At 37.7% G+C, this 23809-nt stretch overlaps 1 protein-coding gene across 3 annotated transcripts in view; it reads left to right on the top strand.

Moving 5' to 3' along the window:
* CCDC141 (coiled-coil domain containing 141) overlaps positions 1–23809 on the top strand; it is a 194619-nt gene that overhangs the window by 58857 nt on the left and 111953 nt on the right. For all 3 annotated transcript variants that reach the window (XM_035304429.3, XM_035304426.3, XM_078327323.1), the window contains exons 5-6: positions 3853–4106; positions 18806–18922. In XM_035304429.3, the coding sequence (XP_035160320.2) occupies positions 3853–4106; positions 18806–18922 (371 nt within the window). The remainder of the gene's footprint in view (positions 1–3852; positions 4107–18805; positions 18923–23809) is intronic.

The following is a 23809-nucleotide window of genomic DNA, read 5'->3' as shown; positions in this document are numbered from 1 at the left end:
TCTAAGGGTCTTCTTAAAATGAATGCAAGAACTGAGAAGCTACATCACAGAAGGATCATATATTATATGAATAATATATTACTTCTTTTTTCTTCTTAGATGTCATATATATCTTAAACCTAGCTGGGGGCCCATTATACTATTATCTCTATTTTTGTCTATATTCAAAAATACCCATTAATTATGTTCAAAAGAAACCATCCCACTGAGAAACATTTAGAATATTTTTAAAGTATTAGGAAGCAATATCATACATGATCTCAGGACCAAGATGATGACCTTGATGCATTTTAGAAAGTCCTCATTTGGAAAATTTGTTTAACAAGCTATAAACCTATCTACCTTGTGTATACCTATTATACCATCTTTAATTGGTTATTTATACTTAATAACTATGGCAAACTATAGAGGTATTAATGTAAAATATGATGTATTTTATAAACTTTAATAACTTTTTAGATAGACTGAAAATTAATTAAAACAATGAAAATTTCTCAAGTTCACATCACAAGGTATTGTGTCAGTAACTAGGATTTTGTATGTGCTGTTATACAATCTTTAAAATAAATTGACTGTAAAGATGTTCTTGAAGGTCGCATTATATCTAGACAGTTTACCCTTGAGAAAAAATACATCACTTTGTAAGATCAACTGATGGAATAAATAGCTAGGAAAATGTAAACTGTAAAAAAGTAAGATATAAGAAACTGACAGAAAGATTGAGGGAACTGGCAGAGGAAACTGAGGGAAGAATCCATCCAACTCAGCAGCTATCGTGGTAGCAGGTAACAGACTGACTCAGCCTGGGTACATTTCATAAGTTAGCACTGGCTCAGGAGGCTGTATCCCTGGTAATACTTTGGTAGTGGTTATACTATTTTTGGCAGAAGGTGAAACAAAAAACCAGAGAAAAAATGTGAATTGTAATTTTGGCTAATTGTACATATTCTCATGAGAACCCGAACAGCTTGACCATTAGTCTGTAATATACTGAGGGCCTAAAGTTGTGCCTCCCTCTCTCATTTGCAAAGTCTAATGCGCAAGAGTGAGTTATAGGAAGGAAGGAAACCATGTGGAGACCTTGCTCCCTTCCCAAACTTCTCGTGTGTGAGGTTGTGTGTGTGTGTGTGTGTGTGTGTGTGTGTGTGTATAGCTGTTCACAATATCATAACAAGCTCTTCAAACACAAAGGAAAATGACTATTTCTATATGTAAAAGGAGAATCCATCATACTTCTTACTTCATTAAGGCTATAGAACTTAAACTCTTCAGTCTGATAGGCAAGGCCTGATGTAAGCTGCCTTTACCTCGTTTCTCTAGTTGTGTCTTGTACCTCCCTGTAAGAACTTGTTTTAAACAGATAGGTCTTTTCCTGAGCACCACCCCCAGCCCCATCTTGTTCATGTTTGCTTTCATTACTTTTGTTTTTTTTTCCAAGAAATTGACTTCAATTATAATGCTCTCCCTGACTTTTCTTATGTTATTTACATTCTCCTGTCCTGACCTGTTTGAAGTCTGTGGCTATTTTTGTCGTTTGTTTCTTTGCGTTGTTGACTCAGAATCAAATTGCCCAGGGCGCATGGCCACATTCTCCTCATTCTGAACAGATACTACTAGCTAAAGTTTTACAAGACAGATCTAGGTCATGTGGAATAAACTACTTTAAATTATTTCCTTTTCATCTCAAAATGTCTTTTTATGGTATATTCACTTATCTCATTCTCTCCTGCTTTCCAAAAAAAGGTGTCAATTGAAAGAGAAACTGGCCCAACTACCTCAGCCTACATCATTGCTGTGTAATAAACTGTCAAAAGTTAGAGTGCTGAAGTTGAGCATGTTCCTATAGTGGAAAGAACACTGAGCTATACTAATCACAAGTCTTGGGTTTCACCACTGCTTCAGCCCGTTTTTATTAGTGTCAAGCTTGGTGAGGTGCTTAATCTTGAGTGTTCACCACAGTTCCCCCAACCTGAAAATAAAATTAAAAAAAAAAAAAACCAGAATATTTGACCCTATTATTATCTCAAGATACAATCTCGTGTCTCAAAGATTGTCCTGCTTGTTGCCTTCCTACTTCTCAGCTCACTTTCTTCTCACTTCTCATTGCCTTCTCACTTCTCAACCTGGTAACTTGCCTTCTGTTTCCATCACAAAACCCAAATCTTCCTCTCAACTTCTCTTTTTTATAACTTTAGAGAACTTCTGATCTCTAATATTTGTAGCTCCCTCAATTTTTCCCCCTCTTTCAAAACATTTGTTCTCACTCAAGCATTCTACAAAAATGATTGCAAATCTCCTGCGCCAGTCACCGTGCTAAGTGCTGGGGATGCAGTCACGGTCTCTATCCTCATGCTACAATGGAGCCTAGTGGCAAAGATGGACATTAAATGTAAGAGTATTTAATCCTGTCTGATTTGTCCTTTGAGGAAGTGACAGCTGACATGGAGTATAAGTATAGTAAAGGTAAAGAAGGAGGGGGCTGAGGAGAATGGTGTCCTTGTGGGTGGGCATAGCGAAAGTTCAGGGTCAGGAGGGAATATAGCATGTGTGAGGAATTTAAAGAAGATAAGAATGAACAGTTGAGAGATTGAGACAATTTAAAAAGGAAGGAAGAGGCTAGACCATGCCAGCCTAGTCATCTACATTACGGGGTCTGTCTTTAATTTTAATGTAAAGGGCCATTGTTGTAAGTGTGTTTATATGTGTGTGTGTACATATACATGCCTGTGTGTGTGAGAGAGAGGAAAGAAGAAAGCGAAAGAAAGAAAGCAAGAGATGTTATGTTTAGAAAAGATCTCTGTGGCTAAAGTCTGGAGAATTGATGGATGGACTGGAGAGAGGATGCAATTAAGAGAAGACTGCATGTCCAGGCAACAGATGACACATTCTATGGTGAGGATGAAGAGAAGTAGACAGATGCCCGAGATAGCACATAGAATCAGCAGTTCTTGATGATGGCGGGATATGGGGGAGGGATGTCATGGACAACTCCTTCATTTCTGCATGATGGACAGTGGACAGTTTCCTAACTGCTCCTTCAGTTGATCCCCACGTGTAGATGCTCCTCAATGTGCTATTCTCAACTCTTTCTCCCTTGGCAGTTCTTCAATGTTTAGGTTTAACATCCCTGTTCTACAAGATGTTACTCAAAACTACAATGCTATTTACCCCAGAGATGACATACTGGTGGCCCATTTAGCAGATATATATGCTTCTTTATCTTGTGGTATTTTTTAATTAAAAATATGAATTATGAAAGATTTAAAAGTCAGAACTCTCACATAAAATCTGCATTTGAAACTCTTTCAACAATTGGAAACTCCATCAACACTGGACCCATATTCCTCATGTCAGCAGTTGGTCAGTACTGAGTGACCGCTGACCCTTTTAGGCTGAGAAGCATTTTCCACTTTGCTGTTATCCCTAACATCTGGGTACCTGGCCACCACATTCACTGAGTTTTTGTTTGGTTACCCCAGGCACTAACCTTTAAACCTCAGCTTTAGTCCAGTCCCCTCAGAATGTGGAACACTTAAGCAGTATTATATCACTGAAAACTGCAGCAATGGCAAAATTCCACACTTATTGTACTCTTTGTCCTGAATCACATAATCGCTGAACAAAGCATCCCATCAGTTGGCAGTTAGAACTGTCACAATTGTTAGGCCAAGGTGTTTGACCAATTTTTTCTTTGAAGTACTGTAGGCAGTTTCTGTTCACACATTTTAATTCCTTGCAGCACAACTTGTTTTTTATTAACATAAAAGTTACATATATTTTAAATTATGAAGAGTCTGAAGATTGGTGTATAAAAGCTTGCTAATATCATTCTTCTTTCTGATTTTCTTCTAGAACTCTTAGAACGGTCTTTAGCACTTTTAAACAAAAGTCAACAACTCACTGACTTCATAGAAAAATTCAAGTGTGAAGGACCTAATGTGAATCCCGAGTTGATTCAGGCAGCTCATAGCAGCTGTCTGAAGATTGACAGCCTTCTTGAACTTCTACAAGACAGGAGAAGGCAACTAGACAAGTACTTGAAGCAACAGTGGCAAGAATTGAGTCAGGTTCTGCAGATATGTCAGTGGGACCAACAAGAAAACCAGGTAACCCAAAGGGGCGCTGGATGATGGTCTAGCCTCAGCTAATTAGTTGTTACATGGATTACCCATTCCCTGGGTGGTTTTTCAGTCTTCATGATCAAATCCTTTGGTCTTTGGTCCAAAAGCCTTTCATCCAAACTGCCATGTTGTTTTTCCCTGTAAGTAATATAAAAACAAATATATGCATTTTTTTCATTATACTGTTGATTTTATAAATGAGAGAGAACACCTGTGGGTAGTTTTGAAAATGAATGTATTCTATTGTTGAATTCTTCCTTCCAGGTTACTACTTTTTAGACATGGGTCTTTAACATTTTGAAATGTTAATTGCAGTTTTCTTAAAAGTGGAAGAGACATGATGCTGCTGAATTGTGCTAGATTGCTGCTTATATCAGTAAAAAGTCTGTCAGCTCAAAATAGAGATAATGTTCTTACAAAAGTGGTGTGATGCCAATCAAGAAATATGACCTTGACCCATAGCTGCAGGATTAGTGGTCAGAGGGCTTCAGGGGTTGATGAGTTTGCAGGCTCATTAGAGCTCATTACTCAGGCCATGGACATAGCTCTGATGGGTTTTCAATGTGCTTGACATGCATTCCTTCTGCTGCAATCACTTGATGAGAAAAGTGGGCAGAACTCTCTTTGCTAACCCCCAACTCAAATAAGTGAGATGTTTATCAAAACACTTCTGATTGTCTTAATTCCATGTTTAAATCTGTACAGATTAAGTGGAAGGAATTTTTAGGGAGAAATCATGTGGAGGGTGGTCTCCCGGCCTAGATACACAGGAAAGAAGACTTTGTATGTTCAATAATATCGCTCCATCCAAACTGAAGAGACATTCATATAGTTGGAAGCACATATGAGTCCGGAAGAAACTGGTTCTTATTTCATGCTAGAAAAATGAGAGTTTAAATGATGATCAACTTTTCAACTAATACTTATTGAATACCTACTATGTACCAGTTCCTATCATAAGTGCTGGGGATATGCTAGACCACAAGACAGCATATCTTTTCCTCTAGGAATGTTGCTTTTTTTTTTAGAGGTGAGTGATTTTGGGAGGGGTGCTTTTTAAAAAATAAAGTTTATTTTTTAGAGCTCTTTTAGGTTCACAGAAAACAATAAGAGAAAGGTACAGAGATTTCCTATGTGTTCCCTGTCCCTACACCTGCAGTTTCCGTCTTTATCAGCATCCTCATCAGAATAGCTTGTCAGGCGGGCAGATCGCTTGAACCCAGGAGTTCAAGACCAGCCTGGGTAACCTGGCAAAACCCTGTATCTATAATAAATATATACACAAAAATTAGCCAGGCATGGTGATATGCTCCTGTAGTCCCAGTTACTTGGGAGGCTGAGATGGGATGGGTGGCTTGAGCCCAGGAGGTCAAAGCTGCAATGAGCCAATATTATATCACAGCATTCCAGCCTGGTTGACAGAGTGAGACCCTCTGTCTCAAAAAATAAAATAAAAATAAAGTTTAGGCTCTGAATCTTAAAACACTCATGTTACATTTTCTCTTGTTAACAGCAGTGACAGTGTTTGCAGTAGTTAGTTAATAAAGCTAAATGTTGTCTCTTTATGCTTGTAAGAGTACAGATCCTAGGTCTAGACTTCGCTGGGTTCAAATCCTGGCTTCACCACTTACTGGATGAGTAACAGCAATTATTTAACCTCATTGAAGCTCAATTTTCTGTAAACATATGAAAAATAATACCTACTACTATCTTAGTGTTAGCAGTTGTTACCATCATGTCTGAAAAAGATAGTGAAGCCCAAAATATTACATACTCTCCCACTCCTCGCCCCTCCAATGTCATGCTCAGATGACGACTGGTCTCAGATTGAAGACCAGTTTTATTATTTGAGTTCACAGGATGTGATAAAAGTCACTGTAATAATGTTAACAGCTACCCTTGTTTAATGGGCACTGAATTGATAGCTTAAAACAAAAAGTAGTATCTTTTTCTGCTTGTGATTTAATAATGCTTCTTTGTTAAAATGTAGAGATCACCCTCCATGTAGATGATTGCTAGTAGAAATTTGACACACTGCCACCTTCTAGACTTGTATCTGAGTATGAGCATGGTCACAGGCATACAGGCACTTTTTAAACAACTAAGCAAATAAATGAAAATAAATTGAATTAGCCTATATATACTGTATTATAACCTTTTTTGGTTAAATTGAATAAGACATAAACATATTCTGTGTCAAAAGTAGAGCAATTAATTTTAATAAGTATGTAGTATTCTGCTATTTGAATATAACACAATTTAAACAGTACTTTATTAATGAGGAAATAGAGTTGCTTTGATTTCTTAATATTATAAACAATAATTAATGCTTATTATGTTGATAGTTATATGAAGAAGGAATTACTTTAAAATTTAGGTACATAAAAGCACAAATTATCTTACCTGAGTTTTGCAGTTTTTCTGAACTTCTGTTTATTATTATTATTGTTATTATTTTTTGGAGACAGTCTCACTCTGTCATCCAACTGGAGTGCAGTGATACAATCTTGGCTCACTGCAACCTCAACCTCCTGGGTTCAAGCAATTCTTGTGCCTCAGCCCCCTGAGTAGCCGAAACTACAGATGGACACCACCACACTGGCTTTTTTTTTTTGTATTTGAGTAGAGATGGGGTTTCATCATGTTGCCCAGGCTAGTTTCGAACTCCTGGGCTCAAGTGATCTGTTGGTCTAGGCATACCAAAGTGCTGGGATTACAGGCATGAGCTACTCACTGTGCCCAGCCTGAATGTTCTATTTTAAAGTGTTGTTGATGGTACAGTGGTGAAGAATTGCAAGCAGGGACACTAAGCTGAGTGTCACTCAGTTAGTAATTTGAGTTTTATAGTTATCATGTTCCTGAATGATTTACCTGATAATTCTAGAACACATGGAACTACGTTTTATTGGAGGGCAAAGTTTTTCTTTTCTTTTTCTTTTTTGTCAGTTCCGTCTTATTTTAAGGGAACACAGGAGCTATCATACTTTATATTAATGAAGTATCAGCTTTGTCAATCATTTTAACCACTTAAGAGAAAGGGAAATTAAGTAGAGAATTAGAACAAAGATTACTGATGAATAATAATGTGGCTGTCTGAATATGTGATGTGTCTTCTCCCATAAGGATCATTTAAAAGATACATTTAGTGCTTCTTTGTTTCTGAGTGCTGTGGCCTAAGGCTTTTCAAAGATAATAGTTCAGCCAGTTCTCCTTTGGAAAAGAAATTAAGTGACCAGCATAATGGGGACTTAGGATTTACATCAATTGCAGGAAAACAGTAAATGAAAACCGCATACTTTCCTATCTTAATTCGGATGTGATAGCCTCATAAAGACAATTATAGCATGTTCTTTCATCATTGTTTTTCAGATGTAAAAATGCATGCTTGTCTTACATTTAAAGAGAAGCAGCTGACCTTTCTTTTCAGCTCCAGCAGCATCTTATTTTGCGGATAATCTGCTTCATTAATGAAAATCAGAAGCAGCTTGAAGTATTTCGTGCATAATTAATTATCTTGGCAAGAAGATTTATGAATGTAATTTTTCTCAATTGCTCCAATCAGGCATAAATGAGACAAACAAATTTATTAAAACTAAGTTATTCCAGGTCTCTGTGTACATGACAGTGTCAAGGGCATCTAGGAGAATTAAGACATATGGGTAGACAATCTCTTTTTACTACCCAGATCACATATAAGGTATACATCTTTAGGGGCAGGGAGGATAATAGAATTCACATCAGAAGGTTTCATGGTTTTATAATTTGAGTAAAATGTGTATCATAATCATGCAGTATATCCTTTGTCAGTGGGCAATTAAAATATCAGAGATGACATATATGATCATAGCCTCTGGGCACCAATCTTGTGTCTGGGGGGCATTTGTAAAACTGTGCACCCATACAGGAACATGTGAGCATATTCTCTTGTATAACTAGGATTTAGAACTTGAATGATTAAACAGCTTAAATGCATAATTTTAAAAGTCTTTCTCTGGAAGCTCCTTGACTTACCTAAGCTTCTTATCTATTGCTTGGGAAATTTTGAGATGGGGATACTAAATCTATCATCAAGAGATTTTGTGAGAATTAAATGAGAAAGTTGAGTGAAAATACTTTGAAACATTTATATCAACAAAATGTCAGTCCTGGTCCCATGATTATGATGACACATGATGAGCCTCTTCAGTTGCATTCTTGAGTGTATCTTTCATATTCCAAGAGGTGGTATTCCTGGATAAACAGTGTTATTCTCAAAAGTGGAATTTGGGGGTTGATGGAATGCGAACATGTTTTAAGGCTCGTGATGCATCTTGTCAAATTATCCTCACAAAAGTTGTTCAAATTTGACTCAACTATATGTGAGTACTAGTTCCCACCACACTGGTCAATGTTGAACATTACCTTTATTTTCATGTTTGCAAATCTGATCTTGTTATTTAAGTTCGTATTTCTTAAATCTCTAGCAATCGCATTAAAAATACATCTATTTATAATGCATTTGCACTCTCAGTAAATGTGAGCTGCTGCCACCGAAAAAAAAAAAATGTCCTTCTCTGAAGGCAGCTTTCGTACATTTACTGGATAAGGACAAAATAAGGGTTGCATTATTTTGATGACTCTGGCATCGAACAGTTGGGTCAGTAACAGGTATAAATGTCCAACTGTCATCACAGAATTTTGTTTTGGTATATAGGATGTCGCTAGAATTCTCTCTAGGGCACACCAGAGGTAAATGCAAAGGATCTGATAGTATTTGTAGAAGAAGCATGTAATTTTGAAAGAAAAAGAAACCTCTTCTAACTGGAATGTATGCTAATGACTGTTGCTTCCAATGACACTGCAGTTCAAAGGTCGAAACAGAGGGACTCTGGTGCAGATGGTATAGAGAGAAATCCTAGCTTTTATATTTACTAGCCATGTGGTTTTGGACCAGTTACTTGACCTCTGTGCCTCAGTGTCCTTTTCTGTAAAATGGGGATAATAACAGTATCTACTTACAGATTTATTGTAAAAGTAAAAAATATGTGTTTTTAAAATGCTTTGAGTACAGCTTGGCATATTGTAAGTGCTCAGTAATTTTTATTTTTATTTATTTTTTTTTAATTTTTTATTGGATTATAGGTTTTGGGGTACATGAGCAGAGCATGCAAGACAGTTGCGTAGGTACACACATGGCAGTGTGCTTTGCTTTTCTTCTCCCCTTCACCCACATTTGGCATTTCTCCCCAGGCTATCCCTCCCCACCTCCCCCTCCCACTGGCCCTCCCCTTTTCCCCCCAATAGACCCCAGTGTTTAGTACTCCCCTTTCTGTGTCCATGTGTTCTCATTTTTCATCACCCACCTATGAGTGAGAATATGCGGTGTTTCATTTTCTGTTCTTGTGTCAGTTTGCTGAGGATGATGTTTTCCAGATTCATCCATGTCCCTACAAACGACACGAACTCATCATTTCTGATTGCTGCATAATATTCCATGGTGTATATGTGCCACATTTTTCCAATCCAGTCTATTATCAATGGGCATTTGGGTTGATTCCAGGTCTTTGCTATTGTAAACAGTGCTGCAATGAACATTCGTGTACATGTGTCCTTATAGTAGAACGATTTATAGTCTTTTGGATATATACCCAGTAATGGGATTGCTGGGTCAAATGGAATTTCTATTTCTAAGGCCTTGAGGAATCGCCACACTGTCTTCCACAATGGTTGAACTAATTTACACTCCCACCAACAGTGTAAAAGTGTTCCTTTTTCTCCACATCCTCTCCAGCATCTGTTGTCTCCAGATTTTTTAATGATCGCCATTCTAACTGGCGTGAGATGGTATCTCAATGTGGTTTTGATTTGCATCTCTCTGATGACCAGTGACGATGAGCATTTTTTCATATGATTGTTGGCCTCATATATGTCTTCTTTCGTAAAGTATCTGTTCATATCCTTTGCCCACTTTTGAGTGGGCTTGTTTGTTTTTTTCCTGTAAATCTGCTTGAGTTGTTTGTAAATTCTGGATATCAGCCCTTTGTCAGATGGGTAGACTGCGAAAATTTTTTCCCATTCTGTTGGTTGCCGATCCACTCTAGTGACTGTTTCTTTTGCCGTGCAGAAGCTGTGGAGTTTGATTAGGTCCCATTTGTCTATTTTGGCTTTTGTTGCCAATGCTCTTGGTGTTTTGTTCATGAAGTCCTTGCCTACTCCTATGTCCTGGATAGTTTTGCCTAGATTTCCTTCTAGGGTTTTTATGGTGCCAGGTCTTATGTTTAAGTCTTTAATCCATCTGGAGTTAATTTTAGTGTAAGGTGTCAGGAAGGGGTCCAGTTTCTGCTTTCTGCACATGGCTAGCCATTTTTAAATGTTCACCATGTCACTACATACTTTGGTGGTCACTTTCTGAGCTTTACTGGATAATCACTAGCATACAAAATCAGCCAATATGCCTGATTTTGTATGGAATCCTGCACCAATTCCATAAACCACTAGATGTTCTCATATGAACAGGGCGTAAATGCCATTTCATGGCTTTATATCCAATCTAGTTTACTCAAAAGGTTAGCTTTAGCTGCAAGATAGAGTTAAAAGCCAATTTGCCTCTCCTTAACTTTCTCCATCCTTTAGCTATTTCTTTAGGTCGCTTATACTTATTATAGTTGATTACATTTTCATTAAATTGGGTCACTCCTGTATACTGTTCAGTTGAGCTGATGGCTTAGCAACATTTTGATTATTGAAGCCCCCAAGTTGGTTGATATGGGGGATGGGGACATATACTGTGACCATATTCACCCTCAGAAGTGATGTATGTGATCCTTGGGAAAGGCCCTACGGTTGCTTCTAACCCTCATGCCCCTTGTATGACAAAATTAGCTGCTGCTGCCTGAGCTACCTGCTAAGCCCTGAGGCTGCCTGTGTGTTTCCTTTTACCTCTCTGAGCTCTTTTTCTTCCCTACCCCTGGTGTTTGCCCCTGGTGATTGTGGCTTTCCTTTTTTCCTGCCACCATCCCAAACTAGCCAGAGAGTAGAAATCATTTTCTCCTCTTCCCTCATTCTTACGATCCAATCCCCAAAGACAAGCCAAATGTATGAATTAATTTTAATGAAATTTGTAGGGAGTCTCTTAAGCAAACAATAAATGGCACACTTTAAAAAGATTAAGACTTCCTTTAAAATTTACCAGTTTATCCTGTTTATATAATAGTTTCTGATTCATGGTTTTTCCCAACGACCAGAGGTTCAGGCCAAAACTTTGGTAGGAACTCCATTAAGCCGCATGACCTAGGAACTGGGAAGGTAAAATGAAAATGTCAATCTCTGGTCCCACTCCTAAGTAGCTTTGTACTCTTTGTCTCTCGGTCTGCCTCTCATTCTCTTTATCTCACACCATGAATATAATTGGCTGCAGATCACTTAGAGTGGAACTTGAAGTGATATTGAGAAAATCATGCCTTCGATATCTCTGGTAGGGATACACATTGCCAAGACGCTGGGTGGGGCTCTGTTTACTCTCCTGAAAAACAATTTCTTTCCACTGCTGTGGCAATTCCTTTCAATGAGTCGGAGGTAATACTAGAAATAAAATTTGTCCAGAGACTTCCACTGTGCTGATTTTGCCCATTGGACTAAATAAATTTCCATCCATTAAGCGGTTGGAAGTAAAGAGCCTACCTAAACACAAATAATTGTTGTGGGCAATGTTAAGAAGGGAAGTCTTTTGTGCCATTCTTTTCTTGAAATATAGATGTGAGAAGAGAAATCTGTTAGTACAAGTCAGAATAGTTAAATACATAAAATTATAATTCTACATAGTAAAAAGGATTCTATGTAAAGCTGTTCATAAAGTAACAAGTTTTGCCTTAAAATAATAGAGTTTAGCTTTCCTACTGCCCATCAACAGAGAATACTGGGATTTGATACTGGAATTCGTTGAGGAGACACTAATGCCTTCCAGTTGATTTCAGTAATTCACAAAGGGCTCCCAAATTCTACAAAAGAAAATTGTGAGCACTGTCCTGCTGGAATCTCTAAGTCCAAATAGTAACAGGCCAATAACTAGATCAGATCCAGAATACATCTAAAAATAGAAACCTGATCCACGTTGTTGACAGTAATTACTTCTTCCTCCCCTGCTCCCAAGACTGCAGGTACAAACATCAGCAACACAGCTTCAGCATCTCTTCTAATGTACATTAGAATCATCTAGTGGAGCAAATGGATGTTTCAAGTCTGGTTGTTGCTAGTTCGGTCCAGAGCTCGTTTGACTGTATTGTCTAATACCAAACAAAGACAACTGGTTCCCCTATTGTAAAAAAAGAAGGAAAAAAAAAGCCCTATGGAAAGATGCCTTCAAAATCAAAGAAGGCATTAGAACTGTCACCTGTGACCATCAACTACAATTGAAAACATTTCTGTATACGTGTGTATTTTTGGTAATTGCAAGAGAGACTGTCAAAACGTCTTGGATTAAAGAAGATAAATAACTGATGCCTTTTTTCTTTATCAGTTTTTTTGTCCTTAATAGAACCTGGTTATTCAGCAAGTTGTGCACATGGAAAAGAAAATGAAAGTAATTTGATGAGATTTTCATCTCCCCTGAAGCATTTCTGTTAAGGTGGTTTGAATTGCTTATTGCTAGCTCACCTCCTCCAGCATATTTGAAATAAAGATAAAAAAGATCTGATTTCAGATTGTAGAACAAATTGCAGAAAAATAAGCTTCCGTGGTTTATGGCATTCCGATGCATTGCTTTGGGCTGCGGCAGAAGTTCACCTTCTTGCCACCTGAATTGTTTATCCTTGACAATCAGAGAGCATTTTCTACAGCTTGCATGGCCCATCTTTCAGTCCTGTCTTGGACACTGAAGTTCTCAGTCTACTCTTGCTGTCTCCACTGCCCGAAGCTGGCTTCTTCCTCTCAGGGACTCCTTTTGACAGCCCTAACCCACACACATCCATTCTCCTCTCTAATGAAATATTTTCACTGAGTCCCAGTGATTGTACATAGAACCTATTTTTGTGTTAAAGCTGGGTTCTACAACCATAGCTTTGCCTTTTGGTTTTTATTTTAAGGACATTCATAAACATAGCTTAGTAAGAACTACTTCTCTTCTCCAGAATCCTTTATCTCTGCATATATATATATAATGAGCAGGGAAAATATTGCATAGTATATATTCCGACATTGGCATTTCTACCCCTACCTACAAGAATTTCCCCATATTGGTTGTGTGACCTTAGGTGAGTTATTAAACTGTCTATTGAACTGTTAGCTCATTTGTTGAAAGGGCAAATGTCACTATCAAAGGAGGGGTGCAGATTGGTTGAGGTTGTGCTGTAACCTGTCTAAAGTGGTACCTAATACTTTCTTGGAAGACTGGTTCACCTCTTTTACTTTCTTCATTCCTATCTATCAGCAGGGGTCCAAAGTGGGACTTCCAACAAGCAAAAAGGAGTCTTTCTTTGCTCAAGGCTGAATACTTTCAGTAGGTATTTAGCCCAACCTTCCTGCTCTTCCAACCTTCCCACTCTTTTGGTACATCCCTGTATCATCTTTCCTCATGCATCTTCAGTGATGAACAAGACAAGCAAAGAAATCCCTTTCTCACATAAAGAAAAAAAAATGGCGAGGGCCCCCCTTTGTTACTTCTGCTATCCCAAATTCATTTACTTAGCCAATGAATGTAGCTATGTCTTAGTTCATTTTGCACTGCTACAAAGGAACACGTGAAACTGGGTAATTTATAAATATGAAAGGTTATTTGGCTCATGATTCTGCTGGCTGAACGATTGGGCATCTGTTGAAAGCGTCAGGCTGCTTCCACCCATGGTGCAAGGTGAAGCGGGGCTTGCATGTACAGAGATCACATGGCAAGAGAGGAAGCAAGAGAAAGTGTGGAGACCCCAGGCTGTTTTTAACAACTAGGTCTGCTGGGAACTAATAAAGGGAGAACTTCCCCCCAGCCGCCACCCAGGGAGGGCATTACTCTATTATTCATGAGGGATCCACCCCCATGATCCAAACACCTTCCATTAGATCCTGTCTCCAACACTGGGGATCGAATTTCAACATGGGGTTTAGAGGGGACAAACATCAAAACTGTAGCAGCCAGTAACAGTTTTCGAAAGCGTCTCTGGTTTTTACTTCCTCACCCCCTACTTAGATGTTCATAAATGCTTACCAACTGGTATCTTACACTGATCTTCTGACTCCACTTTTTAAAATATCCTTAATTAAAGCTCAGTCCTTAGGTCTACATTTAACAAATAAAGACAGTCCAAATATATTTTAATTGGTTAACCATCCAATAATAATATAATGCAAACTACTGATGTGGTTTTAAATTGTCTAGTAGCCACATTTTAAAAGTAAAAAGGAAATTAAAATGTAAAAAGCCACATAAAAGGGTGAAAAGCAATACGATTTTTAAATTAATCCAACATATCTGAAATGTTTTTTCAATCAGTAATCAATACTAACATTTTTTTTTTCATTGAGACAGGGTCTCACTCCTGTTGCCCAGGCTGAAGTGCAATGGCAGGATCTTGGCTCACTGCAGCCTTGACTTCACAGGCTCAGGTGATCCTCCTGCCTCAGCCTCTCTGGATAGCTAGGATTACAGGTGTGTGCCACCAGACCCAGCTAATTTTTTAGTAGAGACTGAGTTTTGCCATGTTGTCCAGGGTGGTCTCAAACTCTTGAGCTCGAGGGATCCACCTACTTCAGCTTCCTAAAGTGCTAGGTTTACAGGCATGAGCCACTATACTCATACTAACATTTCTTAGTGAGATATTTTTATTATATTTTATGCTAAGTCTGAAATCTGCTGTGTGCTTTACACATGGAGTATGTCTCAATCGGGACTAGTCACTTTCCAAGTACTAGATAGCTATGTATAATTAGTGGCTACTGTATTGGACAGTACAGATTTTCCTGCCACCCACTTTAACTTTCAGGCAGCTCTTGGTTTTCATTGAACGTTCCTAATTGCTTCCTCTCTGTGTCTGTGCTGACCTTCCTTTTTCTCCATCTCTTGTCACTCTGTGATAGTTGCCACCCTATCACTCCACACTCACACACACACACACACACACACACACAAATCTACCTCCCTCCTTCTCTGCTGAGTTCTACCTCCTTTGGGCATCAAGTACCTAGAATCCCTATCAAATTGATGGGATGACCATGATCATGTTGCTCAGATGAAACTGAAACATAGGAACTGGGAAGAAAGGAAAAATGTTCTAATTTACCCTTTTAATCCATCAGTGTCCAGAACCAATTTCCAGTGCATACTTTGAACATTTTTTGTTTTCTTTCCTTTGCACATCTCCTCAGCTTGCGGCTCCTGTTTGCATTGTTTTGCAGGGATCATGTTCTACAGAAGTGTCCTGGTGCATCACTTACTGTACTTATCATTCAGGCTTCTGGACAGCAGCTGATATAATTTAAAAGCTTATAAAAAGTGCACTTAGAATATCTGTGCAGCTGTCTGCAGTAGCTACTCGCTGGGCACAATGACTGATTTACTGGGTGGCAGAATATTATGGTTGACATGCTCCTGGTTATTTAAGGTGTCTTATTTTATCACCAGAAGGACTCTGAGAGCCTATTTTGTGTGCATCCCACAGCATACCTGGTAAATCTGATCTAAGAGTCTGTTCCTGTGTGTGAATACCTCATAATGAGATGTAGCATCCTCATGATGATCTACTTAACTTCTGAATTTTATGCCAACTTGTTTTTATGTTTCTTTCCAGGATGTATCTGGTAGTAAAATCTGTAGATCTAGAGAGTCAGCATGATTTAACAGGCAGGAACGTGAACAACATACACTGAACATTATTGTAGTTCTTTAACTACTTTATCCTAAAGGGAATAGTATTGTCTTACAAGAATGATATCTTTGGAGAGTTGAAATAGTATGTGCCAAATCTAGGAGATGAGGTCAGTATACCATTTAAAAATCAAAACAACTCACTCTTTCACAGCTTTCATCATGCTGGCATGTGTTAGATGACAAGTCTTTGACTCATAAAGTTTAATAAGATTATCTGAGGGTTCAGGCTTGTCACCTGTTTTTAGAGATTAGCAAACACCTGTTTGTACCCATTTTTCATCCACTGTGATTCTATATTAATTGTCCTTGTTAAATCATTCTTGAGATGTTGAGTCCCTCCCACTTTAGCTAAGAATAAATAAAACTCACTTTCATTTAATAAAATAAATGATCTCTGGAAGTTAGTTATATTTGCAATCCACTTTACTTCTAGAAAACCCTTAAATCATTGCTCTAGTTGTGTTTTTGTAGGGGATCACTGAATTTCAGGGAGAAAATTATTTTGCTTTTCATAATAAAATAAATGATAAGCTGTTGTTAAAATACATTCTCTGTGTTTTAATAGGCACATTGCAAGTATCATCTAGCTCTAATTAGATGACAGAAAAACTGACTGTCTTCAAATAATTGTGAATAAATAAGCACAATACTTATATATCATGAGGACTAACTAGATAATATGTGCATTGTATTGTGCAAAGATTACCAAATATTTGAAAGAAAATGAGATATATGTCACATGAAAGCTGCTACAAGGCCACCAGCATTCTTTTCTTTGCACTAATGATGGACTAAAATGATGGTTAGTAAAGACATTTCCAGTTAGCCGAAAGCTGGAGAAATGCTTCCACCCTGCTTTTTAACTGCCTAATTCCATGCTGGAAAAATACAAAGAGTTGGTGCAGATCTTTTGATCCCATAGCCAGCTTTGTGATATCAGCCATATAAATGATGTGTCCTATTCTAGGCAAGCCCTTAACTCTGACGTGTGTGTGTGTGTGTGTATGCCATGTGTCATGTGCATGTATTGTGTGGAACTTCCAGTCTAATCTAGAGTTCACCTTGGCCACCTGTTTCACACATTTCTCCATGTTACAGGACTTTAGAGAAAAATTCTGAGATGCTGCAGGCACAACAGCAGTGTGCCTTTCCCCAACCTAGGCTGGGGAAAGACACAGTATCAGGCTTGGGATTTAGATGCCCATTGTTTTGAATGGGCTACCAGTGTTCATTTTCCAGATTTGAAGTCATTACCCCTGATGGAAGGGCTGTAAGACTTTAAATGTCTCAAGCATGGCACCTGGGTACAATGGAAAGAGCATGGATTTTGAAATCCTGCAGACTGGAGGACAAATTCTGTCTCTGCTGCTTACTTTGTGGCTGTGGATAAGTTGCTTGACCACTTCAAAAATCCGTTATCTCATTTAAAAAATGATGATATCATGACTCTTATAAAGTTGTTGAGAGAAATAGAGATGATGCCCAAAAAGCAACTAGCAAACTGTCTAGTTTGTAGCTGTCTCTTAAGAATCAGTCATTATGGCCAGGCACTGGTGGCTCACCCCTGTAATCCCAGCACTTTGGGAGGCTGAGGTGGGTGGATCATGGTCAGGTGTTCAAGACCAGCCTGGTCAACATGATGAAACCCTGTCTCTACTAAAAATACAAAAAGTAAATGAAACACCACATATTCTCACTCATAGGCAGGTGACGAAAAATGAGAACACATGGACACAAGGAGGGGAGTACTAAACACCGGGGTCTATTGGGGGGAAAAGGGGAGGGCCAGTGGGAGGGGGAGGTGGGGAGGGATAGCCTGGGGAGAAATGCCAAATGTGGGTGAAGGGGAGAAAGCAAACAAAACACACTGCCATGTGTGTACCTATGCAACTGTAATGCATGCTCTGCACATGTACCCCAAAACCTAAAATGCAATAAAAAAAAAAATTAGCCAGTGTGGTGGCGGATGCCTATAATCTCAGCTACTCAGGAGGCTGAGGCAGAGAATTACTTGAACCTGGGAGGAAGAGGTTGCAGTGAGCCAAGTTCAAGCCACTGAACTCCAGCCTGGGTGACAGAGCAAGACTCTATCTCAAAAAAAAAAAAAAAAAAAAGAATCAGTCATTATGACGTGATCGTAAGAATAATGCTATACAGGATTCAAGAGTAAAAATTTAAGTCTCCTTTAATTGGGATAAGGAATCTGCATCCAGGGCCCCCATGTCAAGTTATGGAATCTTTTAAAAATGTATAGATTGTTTCAAGTCCTTTGCTATTTGTAGTTTCAGCACTGTGTATGGAATGTATTATAAATCAAGTCAATGTGAATGTGAGTCATGCCCTTACCACTTATAATGTTAATGGATTTTAATAACCTCTGTTTTATGGATATAGCTTTCCAACACTTATAGCAAACTAAATATTTTTGTATTGTCTTTTTTATGGCAGAAAATATAATTCTGCATAAACTGTTTTAACATCTTCATATGTGTTTATATAACTATACTTAGATTCATATTTCTAGGAAAGAAGACATATTTTAAAATAATTCGTGATTTATAGACTACTTGGGAATCTATTCTGATTCTTTGTTAGGAAATTTTGATTTTCTTTATGCCATGTAATCTGACCTGATTAGTCATTTTCATACTTTATCGGGGATTTGTTTTCTCTTATGCATGTAGAGGTTAAAATGAAGAAAAAATTTAAAACTTATTCATATGATGTAAATACATGATATAGTTTATATAAAGAAATTAAAGTAGCTTAAGTTTTGGAAGTTTGAGGGACTATTTCTGAAATTTTTACTCACTTATTCTGATCATTTGAATTTTGATCTTTCTTTGCTGCTTCTTAGGTTACTTGTTGGTTTCAGAAAACTATAAGAGATTTACAGGAACAAAGTCTAGGTTCATCACTTTCAGACAATGAGGATCTAATTCGTAAGCACGAGGAACTGATAATAAAAGCAAAGGTAAGAGATATATTAGACATGTTAAAAATAATTGAAAAATGAATTAAGTTTTCTTGAATATGCTTCTATGGGTAATTTAGAGGAAAACTGAAAACTCTCTTTGATAAATCTATTCATGTAAAAAAATATCCCAATAACATTAGAAAATACCACTGTGCATAGATAGGGCTTCCAGAAAATGATAAACAAATTAACAGCTTCTACAACAATAACTATATTTTTCTGAATAGTTACTATGTGCCAGACACTATGCTATGTATATGAGATGCATTATCAACATTATAACAAGACCCCTAAGGGGAGGTATTATTTTCCCCATTTTATGCATCAAAACAAATAAAACACCCAGACTTGGAAATGCAAAGTTGCTTGACCAATGTAATATATCTTGTCAGTGGCAGATTTGAAACTCATTTGTAGGTTTTATCTAATACAAAGGCCCAAGCTCTTAAATATTACACTTTTTTAGCTTTCTAAAAACTTTTTGTCTACACTGAAATATCACTACTATGAGTCATTTTTATGACTGCCAGATATAGTTTGATTGCTGTTCCCATTTATACTTCTTTGGTTCCTTAACTTGCTTCAGATTTCTCAGTTTTACAAGAAGTAATGGCTACCAACCAGGCAGCCACTTGTAGGTGTATAGAATGCACTAAAATGTAAGCATGAAGTACTGAAAGCAAGATGGGTAAAGCACCCGTTGTTGCAGTTGACCTTCTCTCCATTGTGTCTTGTTATTTGGAAATCAATGTATTTATACATCTGGGGCCTATAAATACTTTCCAAAATTCTTTACAGAGCCTCCATGTTAATCTCAAAACAAAAGTCCATCATAGTAGATGGAATGGAAACAGTGAATATTCACTATCAAGATTTAGAGAACTTTGTATTATTAATATGTTAGATGATTGACAGTTGTAGGTAGCGCTAAGTCATAAAGCTCTAGAAAACAGTGGGCCAACACAACTAGACAATAGTTGAATATATGCTATACGAGTCAAATATTCACGTCTGGGAAGATAGGAGTCAGCAGGGTGAGTACAGAATCCGTTATTTAGACTGCATTTATTTAGACTTAAATCTTCTTATAGGGATCATGACACATTTGTTTCAGTTTCTTGCTCCTGTTTGAACACTCCAGTGTCTTGTAGGCATTCAAAGTGTTTTGTTTGAATATTTGACTGATTGATAAAAGGTACACTTAGAGACGACTATTGACTGGTAATGATTGATTGTTTTTTAAGTTCTTCAAATTTTTCAGCATTTGGTTTATCTGTGGAGGTTAACTTTTTTCATTGAATTATATAGCAATTTATTCTGTTTGTATCAAACTTTTTTCATTGAATTATATAGCAATTTATTCTGTTTATATCAAACTAAAGTTTTATCAGTGAAAATTCTATCAAAAGCCCCAAATGCTAAGCACCAGATCACCAGAACTGCATAAGACACTACTTCCTTTAATACAAAAAAAAAAACCAGTGTATAATATACACATAATTTAGACATACCTTGGGGTTATATTCACTGTAAATGCGGAGTCATGGTTTCCTCTAGTCCTGTAGACAGTCTGGAGTAGAATATTTGTTAATGTTTGACCTTAGTAGGGCACAGTTTTTGTCATAATTTATAGCTCATATTTCAACTTCTGATGTGCATAAACAAAAAATATAGATATTCTTTCCATCAATATTAAGTTGCAGATATGAGGGATGTAAACAATAATTTTTTTAAAACTATTTTTAGAGCAGTTTTAAGTTCACAACAAAATTAAGAGGAAGGTATAGAGATTTCCGCATACACCCTGCCCCCACACATCCATAGCCTCCCCCGTTATCAACATCCCCACCAGCGTGGTGCATTTGCAGCAATGGATGGCCCTATATTGACACATCATTATTATCCAAAGTCCATAGCTTTCATGAGGGTTCACTCTTGGTATTGTACATTCTATGTGTTTGGACAAATGTATGATGACATGTATTGAATGATTGAGCATCACTGAATTATATGGATTATTTTTGCTGCCCTAAAACTCCTCTGTGCTCTGCCTGTTCATTATTTTCCACACCTCCAACTCCTGACAACCACTGATCTTTTTACTGTTTTCAGTTTTGCCTTTTCCAGAATGTCATGTAGTTAGAATTATACAGTATGTAGCCTTTTCAGATTGGCATTTTTCACTTAGTAATATGTATTTAAGTTTTCTTTATGTCTTTTCATGGCTTGATAGAAATAAATAATATTCTAGGCAAGCCTGGACAACATAGAGACTCCATCTCTACAAAAAATTTAAATGATTAGCCAGGTGTGGTGGTACATGTCTGTGGTCCCAGTTATGAAGGAGGCTGTGGTGGGAGGATTGTTTGAGCTTTGGAGGTTCCAGACAAGTATATTCACTTCCTTTAGGGACCTGAACTACTCTGTGTCCTGTGCAGAAGCTGAGAACTGCCCCATGTACTCAAGTAGTTTTCAAGTCAAACTGTTTTTGAAAAGTGAGGCAGAGAAACCTGTTTTTCTACAGCATCCCCGAGAGTAAATTTATTTTCCTTGCTTTTTTTTTTTTTTTTTTTTTTGAGATAGGGTCTTTCTCTGACGCTCAGGCTGGAGTACAGTGGTGCAATCATGGTCCACTACAGCTTTGAAATCCTGGGCTCAAGTGATTCTCCTACCTCAGCCTACCAAGCAACAGGGACTACAGTTGCACACCACCACATCTGGCTAATTTTTTATTTATTTATTTTTCTATTTATTTGTAGAGATGGGGTCTTGCTATGTTCCTTGGGCTGATCATGAACTCCTGGCCTCAAGTGATCCTCCCACCTCAGCCTCCTAAATTGCTGGGATTACAGGCATGAACCATCATAACTGGCAAATTTATTTTCTAAAAAAACAAAGGATTAGTTTATTTATTGGGATTTCTTGTTTTATTTATTTCTGTGAAGGCTTCTTTCCAATGTAAGATTTTTCTTCCAAACTGTGGGTCAGGCTATGAAGTCATCAATCTTAAATCCATCTTTGATTACAAATTACAAAAATGTTGAATAATTATTTAGATTGATTCAGTCATATGAAGATGAATGCCCAAATATAACTTGTAGATACAAAAAGGTTCTTAAGATATTTGCCATGAATTTCAGACACTAGAGAATTCACTGGCAATATAAATGGTTATTAAGACTTCAGGAGCCTCCGAATCATTTGTGTTGAGTGATACCCCATCATTGTACATGCACAAGAGGGAGTGGTTCTGTATTCTGGGGTGATCCAGGACAGCTATCTGGAAGGATGGGGTTTGAACAGATGGATGGGATATGAGTTGTTGGTTAGGAGGGGGTGGTCAAACCAGAATAAGGCAAACAGCAATCAGACTGGGATGTCTATGATGATAGTTAAAGCCCTTGTAATGTGTAAGCCAGAGAAAAGAGGCTAAGGAGAGCTGTCTTAGAGGCAATAGACTTGTCCACATCCATTCTGTGGGAAAGAAATAATAAAAATTCATGGTCATGACAGAAAAGTAGATTTCCAAAGGTTGAGAAATAGAAGGGATTCCCAAAGCAACGAGAAGTAGGCATGGATGACCTCAAACTCTTTAATTTTCAAATCCTGTGAAGGAGATAGGATTTACATTTCAATATCAGTTATGCTTGTTATATTGAAAGCAAGATGAGTATAAAAAACACTTTTCCAGAGCTGTTTGGGTGGGGGAAATAGCAGTCATTTTTGCAAGTAGACAGTATCTTACTCACCTTGGTATTCCCAGCACATAGGACAGTGCCTTCTATAGAAAGGACAGTGAAAGTCTTTTTTGTTGTGAAGAAGAAACATCCTTTTAGTTTTTCTTTGTGATTCCCTGGTGACTTTAGATAATCACTTAGCCTCCTTTTATCTGTCTATTCACCCATTATCTTTAAAAAAAGCTTTTTTTAGTCGCCAGAGTAGAGTTACACCTCCCTTTTGGTTTACCTTATTGTCTTCCCCTTTATTCTCTATCTCCCTCTCATTCTCATTCTCAGAGGCACCTACTCTAACAGGCTCAACATGTGTCTTTAGACAGTCCTATTTCTAAAGTACAGAGTTACGTGTTTCAATTTGCATAAATAGCATGAAGCATAGATCTCATATTGCTTTTTGCCATAATAATGTTTGCATCTAGTTATGCAGTTCTTTGTGTTCTTCAGAATGCTAACTTCTAGTTGCAATGTAAATTTGGAAAGTTGTATTACATAGATGTTAATGTTCTACTTCTGTGCTTCCTAACTTGTCACTGCCTCCCCCTCTTTCTTTATTCCTTCCTAATCTCTGATCTTCTAGAGCACGCATTCTTTCTTCTGCTGTACTCCTTCTGCCCATTCAGCCCTCCTGCCAAGTTCTTCACTTCAGCTATTACATTTTTCATGCCCAATTGCTGATATTGATTTTTCTTCATAAATGGTTTTCTGTTTCACCTATCTAATGTCTTTCCTCATGTACTAAGATATGCTTTATTAACATATTAAATTTTTGGTCTGTCTAGTGCATTAATTCTGCTTCCTCTGGATTTTAGTGTTACTTGTGGTCAACAGTCGTTGTTTATCCCTGTGAGTTAATGTTCCCTTGGGATATCAGTAACTCTGACTGGTATGGTGGGGATAGAAAAGCCAGTGCTCTAACTTCCCCCTTCTGTGTGAGTTGGGGACAGGACTTCTTTTGCTACAATTAGGATCAACCATTTTCATTTGCCTTCCATCCCCTCTCCCTGCATCACACACACACAAAAGTATACCCTTGGATGACCTGCCAGTGATTGTATTCTGAACCTTGCTTTTATCCCTGACCTATTTCACTGGGCTGTATTCTATCCAGCTCACATGGTGGAGAGTTGGTGTGGGCACATGAAGAGAC

This window comes from Callithrix jacchus, chromosome 6, assembly GCF_049354715.1.
Source record: "Callithrix jacchus isolate 240 chromosome 6, calJac240_pri, whole genome shotgun sequence".
Classification (NCBI taxonomy): Eukaryota; Metazoa; Chordata; class Mammalia; order Primates; family Cebidae; genus Callithrix; species Callithrix jacchus.
Note: the sequence above shows the minus strand (reverse complement) of the source record. Positions and strands in the feature narration are given on the sequence as shown.